General features: G+C 43.6%; 1 protein-coding gene across 1 annotated transcript in view; it reads right to left on the reverse strand.

The window, feature by feature from the left end:
• trappc9 (trafficking protein particle complex subunit 9) overlaps positions 1-12,054 on the reverse strand; it is a 185,120-nt gene that overhangs the window by 126,512 nt on the left and 46,554 nt on the right. Inside the window, exons 13-15 of the mRNA XM_030789265.1 lie at positions 9,639-9,765; positions 7,525-7,657; positions 2,558-2,709 (exon numbers count right to left, since the gene is read on the reverse strand). Of these exons, the coding sequence (XP_030645125.1) occupies positions 2,558-2,709; positions 7,525-7,657; positions 9,639-9,765 (412 nt within the window). The remainder of the gene's footprint in view (positions 1-2,557; positions 2,710-7,524; positions 7,658-9,638; positions 9,766-12,054) is intronic.

The raw sequence follows: 12,054 nt of genomic DNA on the forward strand, positions 1-12,054 counted from the left end.
CTCACCAGAGCTTCTCCACTCCCATCAGAATACTCAAATACCAGCTTTCAAATCCTCATCAAATTACACTGGGAGACTGGGATAAACCACTCACTGACTTATTCTTTATCCTATTACTGTAGACAAAGTGACAGAGTGACATTTCTCCTCTATCTCTCTCTCTCACACACACACACACGCACGCACGCGCACACACACACACACACACACACACACACACACACACACACACACACACACACACACACAGCACACACATGGCACACACACAAACAGACCCTCTCTCTATCTCTCTCTCTGTCTCTCTGCATTCCCAGTTAGTGGTGCATTAGGCTGTGTGGTATTTCTCTGATTTGAGTGACAGATAATTATGCGGTGCAGTTTGTACCAAAAGAAGGTGAGGCCAGATTGGACAGATGGCTCTGTGTTCAGACTGGCAATGCCAAGCATCTGCTACCACTTCTCAGGTCACTTAAGACCATCAACAAAGTCAACGTAACATACAACTCTATCCAAATAAATAAATAAAAACCTTCTGGAAATGATCTCTTCTTTGTCTGCTATGAGACATATATCAGGTACGGTTTGTTTTGAAACTAACACAAAACATATCCACCAAACATCTTCAACAACTTCAAACCACAACGCACTTTGCCTACAGACAGTCTACCATACTGTACAGTCTACCTTAGCCTAAAGACAGCCCACCTCAGTCTACAGACAGTCTACCATACTGAACAGTCTACCTTAGCCTAAACACAGCCCACCTCACTCTATAGACAGTCTACCATACTGTACAGTCTACCTTAGCCTAAAGACAGCCCACCTCAGTCTACAGACAGTCTACCATACTGTTCAGTCTACCTTAGCCTAAACACAGCCCACCTCAGTCTACAGACAGTCTACCATACTGTTCAGTCTACCTTAGCCTAAAGACAGCATACCTCAGTCTACAGGCAGTCTACCATACTGAACAGTCTACCTTAGCCTAAAGACAGCCCACCTCAGTCTACAGACAGTCTACCATACTGAACAGTCTACCTTAGCCTAAAGACAGCATACCTCAGTCTGCAGACAGTCTACCATACTGACAGACCTGCCTCACTCATACATCTTTTAACTGACCACAGTCAATGAGAGATCGGAGTTTCTCCCAACCAAAGTCCAAACTGTGCTCCTTTCCACTTAGAGCTCAGGATGACGGCTAGGATCACAACGTCACCTTCACAGCAGCCGGGTCAACCAGAGGGAAAAAAAAAAAAAAAAAAAAGATCGAATTGTCGTTTGCCCGTTTGTCCTTTCATTTATTAGAGGTTTCGTGGGTTATTGTCACTTTGCATTATCAGCGCTATGGCACTGTTGTCACTAATGATTATGCCAGCCAATCAACTTGATCTGAAGGCAGGAGGTGAATGTAATGAATGAGTGCATACGAGAGAGAGAGAGAGAGGGGGGGGGGGGCGGTTGAGCATGTTGATGTAACAGACGGTGAAAAGGTATCGAGTAAGGCTGAACCTAGGGTAAGTGAAGCAGATAAAGCCAATGACCAGTGACCTCCTCTTCCAAGGAAGGACAGAGACCCACAAACCAACCGACAGAGACGGAAACAAAAACATGACCTGACAAAAAACAGACGTGCCCCGGGGCAAATCATTCGGAGGACCAAGAGAACAATCAGGCACTCATCTGAACCCCAAGACCCCCAGGAATCTAAACAGGAGCCAGAGAGGCGTGACTACAGTTTGAGTGGGGAAAAAACAAACAAATAAAAATCAGTGTTCATCTAATCATCCAAGCATTCTGACATGGTGAGGTTCCTATGAGGTTAACATGTTTCAGATAAGAGTCAGGCTCAGTGTAAGGACAACAGCAAAAAAGAGAGAGACAGACACACAGACAGACAGAAAAATACAAAAGCAGGGACAGGCAGACAGACAGAAAGAGACAAACAGAGAGAGAGAGAGAGAGACGGGAAGACTTTCTGAAACCAAATTCCCCACATTCAGCCTGTACTGACAGGGTCAAACTGCTATTAGCCATAACAGGAAAAAAAAAAGAAGAAAAAAACACACCAAGGCAATATTGCCGCAGGCTGTGTTGAGCGTTGGCATGGAAACAGGCAGGAGATGTGTTAAGAGCACTCTGACAGACAGATATGACAGTGCTCAGGAATAGCTTTGCTACTTTCTTATCACTAAGCTTTAGTCATGAATGCTTCTTTTGTTTTCTCTCTCTCTCTCTCTTTTTTTTTTCAATGTCTCTCAGTGGGACATGGTCCATTCTGTCCTGGAACAGTGCACAAGGCACCAGTGGACCCTGTCAGTGAAGGAGAACATGCTCCCAACTAAACCTGAGGGAACACAGTCTGAAGCGGCAGGGCAAGGCTGAGCAGGTAGATGATTAGGACAGGGGAATTAGGGAATTAGACAATTAGAGAGAGAAAGAGAGAGAAAGAGAGAGAGAGAGAGAGACAGAGGGAGAGAGAGAGAGGTCACCGCGTTCACTCAGTGGTGTGTGTGTGCGCGCGTGTGTGTTTGTGCACTGTTTAAGGCCTTACCTTTAGTGCTGAGGACTTTGGACGTGACGTCCAGAGTTTCTAGTGTCTCTGTGCCGATATTCTCCAGTGTCAGAGTAAGCTGCTGTGTTTCTCCATTAAAGAGCTGCACACACACACTGCTGGACATGTCCTCTCCGCACGAGTGTGCCGACCTAAACATACACACGCATACGCACACGCACACACACACACACACACATACACACACACACACACACACACAGAGCAAATGATCAGTCTCTCTCTGAGGAGAAAAAGACGGTACCAGTCCAGAAAGGATAGCATGATAACTCAGATGGTGCTCAGCCTCCAAACATGGAAAAAACAGAAAAGAGCAGAACAGAGACACTGCTTACATTTAAGAAAAAAAAAGAAAAAAAGAAAGAAAAAAAAAAGAGAAAACCCAGGAGAGAAGAGAAGCACTGCAGATGTAAATAAATGCTACACTACATAAAAAAACAAACAAAAAAAAAACAAAAAACACTGCATTGTAATGCACTTTATTCTTCATTATTCCGTTTGTTTGGTTTGACAAGGCTCAGGGGAAGTGTGGGTCCTTGACTCCTGAGTCTAGGGAGACCTTTGACCTCAAGGGTGAGAGAGCTTTAAGATGACCTGCTTCAGAGCCGCAGTAACATGAATGAAGGTAAACGCAACACAAACACACGAGACAACTTTTCACCTCGGCCTGGTCTGTGCTCATGTGCTCTGGAACAGCTGATTCTGTAGGGAGCTGATCATGGCCAAGTTGCCTTGAAAAGGCTTGGGTACCGAAACTCGGTGCCAATGTGGCACCGGTTCCCATACGATCGATATTCACGGGACCAAATCGCAATGCAGATTTCGGTGCCTCATTTCGGTGCCACTTAAATGCCTGAGCTGTTGATTGAAATATTTGAAGAGTTCATTTGCAAAAACCGATAAACACCATCCTTTACAAAACAGTCTTGAGTCATTCTTAACACATGGTACATTCTGAACCTTAAATATGTTTATCACAAAAGTCATTAAATGCTATTTACGATTAAATTACTGTAGTTGGGTTATGGTTTTATTTATTATGCAAATTTGTTGTATTTATTTATATTTACATATTTAAGGAGTTAAGTTAATATATTGTTCAATTTGAAGTTCAAATTTGCCTTAAAAAATAAAAAAAGCCATTTTTAATGCCATAGACCTTCATTTTGTGGCAGAGGAATCAGAACCATTTCACCTTTGTCTGTCTGAGTTCTTTAAAGCATTGTTCAACACTCTGTCCTGATCTTTGGAGCTCCCTGTCACGGTGCATCTAACTGTAATACGTCCACCAAAGGCCTTTGATTCTCTAGCTTTGAAGTTCGTTCAAAAGCCTCTGAGGCTGTGCCTTCCGGAACAGTCCAGGTTAAACGCCTGAGGAAGGATTAGCGTACCAGAAACTAACGGACGGAACAGTGCAGGTTAAACGCCTGAGGAAGGATTAGCGTACCAGAAACTAACGGACGGAACAGTGCAGGTTAAACGCCTGAGGAAGGATTAGCGTACCAGAAACTAACGGACGGAACAGTGCAGGTTAAACGCCTGAGGAAGGATTAGCGTACCAGAAACTAACGGACGGGGCGCAGGAAGAGAAGTTCACAACGGGAGGTGAAGCAGAGTTTCCTCTGCTGACTGTGTTACTTTCATAGATCGGCACATCTCAGAAGGCATTATCCCACTTATATAATGGCCACTTGCCAAAGAATTAAAAAAGAAGAAAAAGAGGCTTTGTATATATTTTGTTCATTCATAACTGAAAGAATTAACATAAAAACAGTTGCGTTGTCATATTAACAGTTTTCCAGTGCGCCCCGCACTGTGTCCTTAGCTCAAACAGTGTGTGGACATTGTCAAACTAAAGTTGCCTACAGCACCTGCAAACATGAGATTCTAAAATGTCTCTGAACAGAAGAATAAAGTTTAATTTCTCAACAGACTTTAAGATATTCACAACGTTTCTTTGGATGTGAATGTGAGCTATGGCCAGCACATTTTAAATTGGGCATGTTAAATTATCAATGGAATGACCCTGTGAGGATACTCAAGGTCAACACACAGTTAAATTTCCAGTTAGGCCACTTCTTATAATAAAAAACTGGCATACACACGCAGCTGTTACCTTAATTTACTATTGTTGTCATGGTTACATGCCAGGAATCAGCAGGACGGATTTTGAACCTTTGCATCTATGTTTGAGGCATCCCTACATACAGTAACAGTCACCTGCCAGCCAATCAGAAACAAGCATTTTCCATGGCCATGGTGTAACCCAGGGTAACGAAACGGCTAACGTACCACGCAAACGTAACAGGCTAACATAACAGGCTTATGTGAAAGGCTACTGTAACAGGCTAACGTAACGGCTGAAGAGGAGTAGCCTCACTAGAGAAGACAGAGGGAGTATAGACAGGCCTGTGGAGATGAGAGCTGAATGTCCTCCTCTGAGAACAGTTAAAGCAGCTTTGAAATATCTGAGCTGGACCAACACCTCAGAAGGGTGAAAAGACAAATGAATGAGGTAAGAGCTCTGTTCTCCCACACAGAACACATTAAATCTCTCAGAGTGAGAGGAGAGCTACAGAGACAGGGAGAGAGACTGAGAGAGAGAGAGAGAGAGAGAGAGAGTGTCTACTGAAGTGGATTCCTGAGTTCTGGATTCCTGGAACACCTTCATTTTAAACAGTTGTCTATTTTCTCCAGTAAAACTCTTCATCAGACCTTGAGCGGGAGTTAGAGTTAGAGAAGGTTTGTGCCTTGTTTTAGGAGGTGTGATTAAAAAGAGCTCAGAGGGGAACTCAATTGTTTGTTTGCCTTATTTCTCTCTCTCTCTCTCTCTCTCTCTCTCATTATTAGTTTGACTTCTTCCTGGAGCAGCATGGAGGGGTATCAGACACCATGTAAGAGCCACAAGTCTCTTTTTTTTCTTCTTTTTTTCTGCTTTTGGATAATTAAAGTCTATTTCAAGTCTCAGCATTTAAGCAATTAAAACAAATCTGGCATATTATCTCTCCTGCCTGCATAGACCAGGCACACTTACACACACACACACACACACACACACACACACACACACACACATTCTGCAAAACTAAAGCGTCTATCTTGAGCATGCAAACCATAAATGCCCTCATGGTGAGTCAGAGTGTTTTGAAGTGAGACGATTTCTAAGATGAAACAAGGAGAGAAGAAACAGTGTAAATGTTTCTGACAGTTAGGCCAGTGGTGTCACCATACCGTTCTGAGCTGGCTATGACCCTGACGGTTACATCTGGTCTTTGGCATCTCTTCAAAGCCAACGCTTCTGCCGCTCAAGTCTTTTTACAGGATCTTTTTTTAAACAGTCTGTCTTTATTCCTGAAAAGACCCCTCCACACACACACACACACATACATACATATATACATACAAATGCACACACACACACACACACAATGCCTGCCTTCCCTCTGGTGTTTAAACATCGGCATGAGAAATCAAACAGCCTTCGCTCTAATTCGTCAGGCAGTCAAAGTTGAAGAATCCAGTCATTAGAGTATGACAAGCAGGTCTCCATCCTTCCCACCACACCTGATTGGGCACCTCCACTGAGAACATTCTCTCTCTCTCTCTCTCTCTCTCTCTCTCTCTCTCTCTCTCTCTTTAGGCATAGGGTCAGTAAAGTGCAGATTTGCATTACTAATGAAATCATTGTGCAGATAGAGAGACAGATGGTCAGATATAAAGCTCCTGTCACCTGCTCTGCTGCACAAGTCCTGACAGAGACCACAGACGAAAAACACCGACCAAACAAACTGGATGAGACTCAGCACGAGAAAAACACGCTTTCAGTCTTACACACGACTTGGGCAGCAAGTACGACTGAAAACGTGTGAGCCTGAGTGTGTCTGTGGACTGTGGACAGAGGTGCCAGGGAAAGGAGGGAGAGACAGGAGAGAAAGAGAGAGAGGGAGAGCGAGAGAGAGAACTGAGCCTGGACATGAACAGCAGTAAGCCAGAGTGGTAGTAAAGTGGGTGACAGTGTAGTGCTAAAGCACATTGCCTATCCTGTGTTTATGGTGTATTGTCTCTGAAGTTACTGTGTTTATGGTGTATTGTCTCTGAAGTTACTGTGTTTACGGTGTATTGTCTCAGAAGTTACAGTGTTTATGGTGTATTGTCTCTGAAGTTACTGTGTTTATGGTGTATTGTCTCAGAAGTTACTGTGTTTACGGTGTATTGTCTCAGAAGTTACTGTGTTTATGGTGCATTGTCTCTGAAGTTATTGCATTTTTTAGATTTATTGACCTTTTTTCCTGCTGTCATTTTCTGATCTCTCTGAATGCTGATCCGTGTTTAACATATTACTGTGGTTATGGGAAAATCTGTATCGTTCCTTATCGGGGCCGAGTGTGTTCTCACACTGACCTGACAGAGAGTGTGCGAGCGCGTGTGTGAGTGTGTGTGTGTGTGTGTGTGTACGCACGTGTGTGAATTTGTAACTCTTGAATTACGGCTGGCTGAAACAGTGTGTGTTCTCACACTGACAGACAGACAGACAGACAGACAGAGAGAGTGTGTGAGTGTGAGTGTGTAACTCTTGGATTAAGAGCAGTTGAAACAGTGTGTGTTCTCACACTGGGAGTGAGGGGTTTTGAAACTCGCTCTCTAGCACACAGATGAGCAAACATATCCCCAAAGAGAAGGATGATCAAGTATCCAAGATACAAAGAGAGAGAGAGAGAGAGAGAGAGAGAGGTTTCATGCTTTTGCATTTCAGAATATAAAAATATAATAAGAGAAGAAAAGAGGAGAGGAGAGGAGAAAAGAGGAGGAGAGAAGAGAAGAGAAGAGAAGAGAGGAGAGGAGAGGAGAAGAGAGGAGAGAAGAGGAGAAGAGAAGAGAAGAGAAGAGAAGAGAAGAGAAGAGAAGAGAAGAGAAGAGAAGAGAAGAGAAGAGAAGAGAAGACTAACCGTGGTAAAGAAGTGCTGAGCTGTAAGCGTGGTAGAGATGGTACCACCTCCAGCATGCAGCCACTGGACTTCACACCCACCAGGTTCTCCAGCAGACAGTCACTACTCACACCAAACACTGACGTACGGTAGCCTGCATCACAAAAACAGACAAACACACTCACAACACCTCCCAACATCAACATCAAATATTCCCACATTAACATCAAATATCCTAACATCAGCATAAACCTAGGTTACTCCTAATGACTCCCATCAGACTGACCCAACGAGAGAGAGAGAGAGGGAGGGAGAGAGAGAGACAGAGAGAGAGAAGGGGGGGGGGGGAGAGAGAAGGGAGAGAGAGAGAGAGAGAGAGAGAGAGAGAGAGAGGGAGGGAGAGAGAGAGAGACAGAGAGAGAGAAGGGGGGGGGGAGAGAGAAGGGAGAGAGACAGAGAGACAGAGAGAGAGAGAGAGAGAGAGAGAGAGAGAGAGAGAGACTCGACTTACATCCATTATAATAAATATCATATTGTATGGGGAAGGTTAGTGGATGAGAAGAAATGTCTGGTGCTTTGTGTAATCAGCTCAAAGAGGAGGCAGTTCTCTCTGGGCCCAGCTCTCCCATGTTACACATGACCCAGAGAAATGCAGCACGATTCTAGCACTGTGCTATTAATCAGAGGCTGTCTCAGTTCTGGAGAGTTCTCTAAGCACCATGTTTACACCTTTAATTACCCTGATCCGTTATCAGAGGCTGAACACTGTGTTTTACTGAAGCACTACATGCTCACAGATAACTGCTAAAGGCAACACACTCTTTTCTTTATTTATTTACACACTGGAGAGACCCAAAAGTGCAGGAAGGCTGTTGTCCTATTATAGTAGGCATGGACATCCGCGTGTGTTCCTGGTGTGTCTATGGTGAGTGTTTGTGTGTGTGTGTGTGTGTTTGTATGTGTGTGCGTGTGCGTGTGTGTGTTTGTATGTGTGTGTTTGTATGTGTGTGTGTGTGTCTTTGTGCGTGTGTGTCCGTGTGCGTGTGTGTCCGTGTGCGTGTGTGTCCGTGTGCGTCCGTGTGCGTGTGTGTCTGTGTGCGTGTGTGTCTGTGTGCGTGTGTGTCTGTGTGTGTGTGTGTCTCTGTGTGCGTGTGTGTCTTTGTGTGTGTGTCTGTGTGTGTGTGTGTCTGTGTGTGTGTGTGTCTGTGTGTGTGTGTGTTTGTATGTGTGTGTTTGTATGTGTGTGTGTGTGTCTTTGTGCGTGTGTGTCTGTGTGTGTGTGTGTCTTTGTGTGTGTGTGTCTTTGTGTGTGTGTGTCCGTGTGCGTCTGTGTGTGTGTGTGTGTCTGTGTGTGTGTGTGTGTGTCTGTGTGCGTATGTGTCTGTGTGTGTGTGTGTGTCTTTGTGTGTGTGTCTGTGTGTGTGTGTGTCTGTGTGCGTGTGTGTCTGTGCGTGTGTGTGCACAGATAACAGTGAATGAGATGGAGATGATGACAGAGAGAGGAGGCAGATGACAGGCTTTGGCCTGACTCTAAATGGCTGAAATGAGATGATGAGAGGCCTCGCAGACAGAGAGACGAACGGTGGGGTCGAGGAGGGGTGAGTGTTCACAGTGCGTGTGTGTGTGTGTGTGTGTGTGTTTGTGTGTGTGTGAGAGAGACTCGGAAAAGCTGTTATCGCATTACGATTCGATTAGGAGCGGCGGGTCATACGAGTGCTGCTCACACTCCTGAGCAGATACCACAGGCACCGCATGACGGCCCAGAGTATCAGGTTTCACTACTCGACATAATGATTTAATGCAGACGGAGTGATAACATCTCTGATACTTCCTCTAAAGAGATTGGGCTGAAACCTCCTATGATTTTTCTCAACGAGGAACAAAGAGGAAGGTCCGCCGAGCAACCAAAGCAGAAAAAATATTATAATGAGTTATTGAGAGCTGCTGAAATGTTTATATAATATATGTTTGCATGTATCAACACTTTTCATACTTCCTGTCATGTACAACCCTTTAGTTCTACTACTACTGGTGAAACTAAACGTATAGGGATGGAGCTGCTCAGTTCATCGTGATTCGGGTTTGTGGTGCTTAACTGTGTTCTGTGATTTGTTGGCAGCAGTTGTTAAACTCACCGTTGACTGTGATGTTGCCCGCAGTCCGGGGAACTCCCACAAGGGTGACAGGATAGAGTCCAGACTCCGCAGGTAGGGACAGGGCGGCCGGCAAAGGCTCAAAATCGACACCCGACGTCAACAAACCCTGTCAGAGAATAAACCGAAAAAAAAAAAAGAGAAAGAAAAAGAATTTAACACGGAAACCTTCAAGACATGTGAGAATGTTACCCTTCAAAAGCATCATGGCGACCGTTTAAATAAACATTCAACATCTAAAAAAAAAAAAAAAAAAAAGAAAGAAAGAAAGAAAAAACAAAAAAACCAAAAACTTCAGTTCATTAGGACAAAAAAAAAGGCCAATGAGAATAAAAGTGGTTTAAGGAAAGCGAGAAGGTGAGTGACGCGTTGTGACAGCTGACGGAGATCACACGCTGTATGTGGAGAGTGTACTAGGGACAGACACGGTGGGTGCACCCTCATAAAGATGGCTGTGATAGGAGAGAATTAATCTGTCTCCAAAGGCATCCTGACTCTCTGCTTCATTTATACAAACAGCAGTAACGCAAACACACAGGGTGGATGATTAGACTGCCAAATACCCCAGCACCAACCGCTGAGAAGATCTGTGACCTACAGGAACACATTCACTTTACGCTTGGGATCTGATTGGGAGATTGAGCCTTGTTTTTTAATCTTGGACATATGTCTTTCAAAGGAAAACAACAAAATGGTTTAAGATAAAATCGTAAAAAATACATTGAATAAAAAAAACCAAACATTTAGATGCAAATAGTGTGAGGTGTTTGTACACTGAGGTTAAAAAATGGCCATGATGCACACTTACCTTCAAAACAGGAAAAAAATAATGAAAAATAGATGGAAAAAAAGAGGAGAGATAGAGGAGAGCTAAAGCTAACTACCCATACACGCGCGCGTGTGTCTAAGAAAGACAAAGACAGAGAGAGAGAGAGAGAGAGAGACTGTGTGACTTTTTTTTTCTTTCCTCAAAGATAATCAATCATCATAATCTCTCCACGATGCCCCTCAGATGGAATCACTCCCAGCATGCAGTGCCCATTTCCCAGTGAGAAAATTACTCGTGTTCCCATCGAGCGTGCACAAAGAAAACGCTGTCTTTGGAATCGTGTTAGAAGGAAACAAAAAGGAAGGAAAAAAAAAAGAAAAAAAAAAAAACTGAGAATGAGCCTTCTCCGTCTCTCTCTCTCTCTCTCTCTCTCTCTCTCTCTCTCTCTCTCTCTCTCTCTCTGGAGATCAGAATCAGCTCTGAGTTTGGTACAGCACACGGGTCAGAGGGAGGTTTCATATTGTCAATTCAAACACAAGGGCACAGCCTTCCCCCTGTTCACCGTACGGGTTACACAGTTTTTCATCATATTAGGCAAAATGGAGCCGCGGAGCGAGAGCCACTTGCTAGGGAGTAATTTCGGTAAAAACAGGGCATTTCATCGCTTCCGCAAACTCAATTTTCTCCTGATGGTAGATGGAATGTGGTTGGCAATCTAACTGTCCATGTTAAGGCTTCTATTCCACAGACATAACAAGTTTAGATAGACAAAGACAGGGAAGAATTTAGATTGATATGGGCAGTCTATGAATCTGTTTAAAAGAATATGAGTGAAAAGAGGAAGTTCTTTTTTTTTTCTCCCTCATAGATTTGTCACCTCGTTTTACATGCGATCTTCTAAACCTGCGACATGCCTGCTTCATGAATGCAAATTAGTATTAGCCAATAAAAACAGATCTTTTATTTTATTTTATTTTTTAGCTTTTGTTTTGTTTTGGGTTTTTTTTTTAGTTTTGTTCATTTGTTGTTGCTGTTGTTGTTGTTTTTCTTTTGTTTTGGTTTGATTTGTTCTTTTGGTTTGTTTTGTTTTGTTTCTAACACAGTAATATTGCCAACAGAAATGGGAGAGATCAATTACTTGGAGAAGGAACACTATATTGTGTATGCAGGTAAAAAGGTGAATTTCAATCATCTTTCATCTTGCTTCATTCCTTTTAGTGTGTCTGAAGTGAATAAATAATAGCAGGTCTAAAGCAGATGAATAGTGATATGCTCTTTCCATTTCTCTACCCCTTACGAAGCTGCATTTAGAGTCCTCTAAGTGAAGGCTGCTATTAAACACCAACTACATCAAAGCGCATACACACACGCGCACAGATGAGATGCTCTGCTCTGTAATGGCCCCACAGCGCAGGTCACATGTAAGAGCAGCGGGCTGGGGAGTAAACATGTCTGAGGTCCGTCAGACTTTCAGGGTTCTGCTGGGAATGAAAGGATGACATGCTTACCCGAAATGACTTTGTGTCCTCATTACGACGCCCCAAAGCATGGGACGTTCCGTGCAAATCTGTGAGTTATTACCGTGTAATATGAGATGAGTTTATGTAATAAACGTTTTATAACATGTGT

Source organism: Chanos chanos, chromosome 12 (assembly GCF_902362185.1).
Source record: "Chanos chanos chromosome 12, fChaCha1.1, whole genome shotgun sequence".
Taxonomy (NCBI): Eukaryota; Metazoa; Chordata; class Actinopteri; order Gonorynchiformes; family Chanidae; genus Chanos; species Chanos chanos.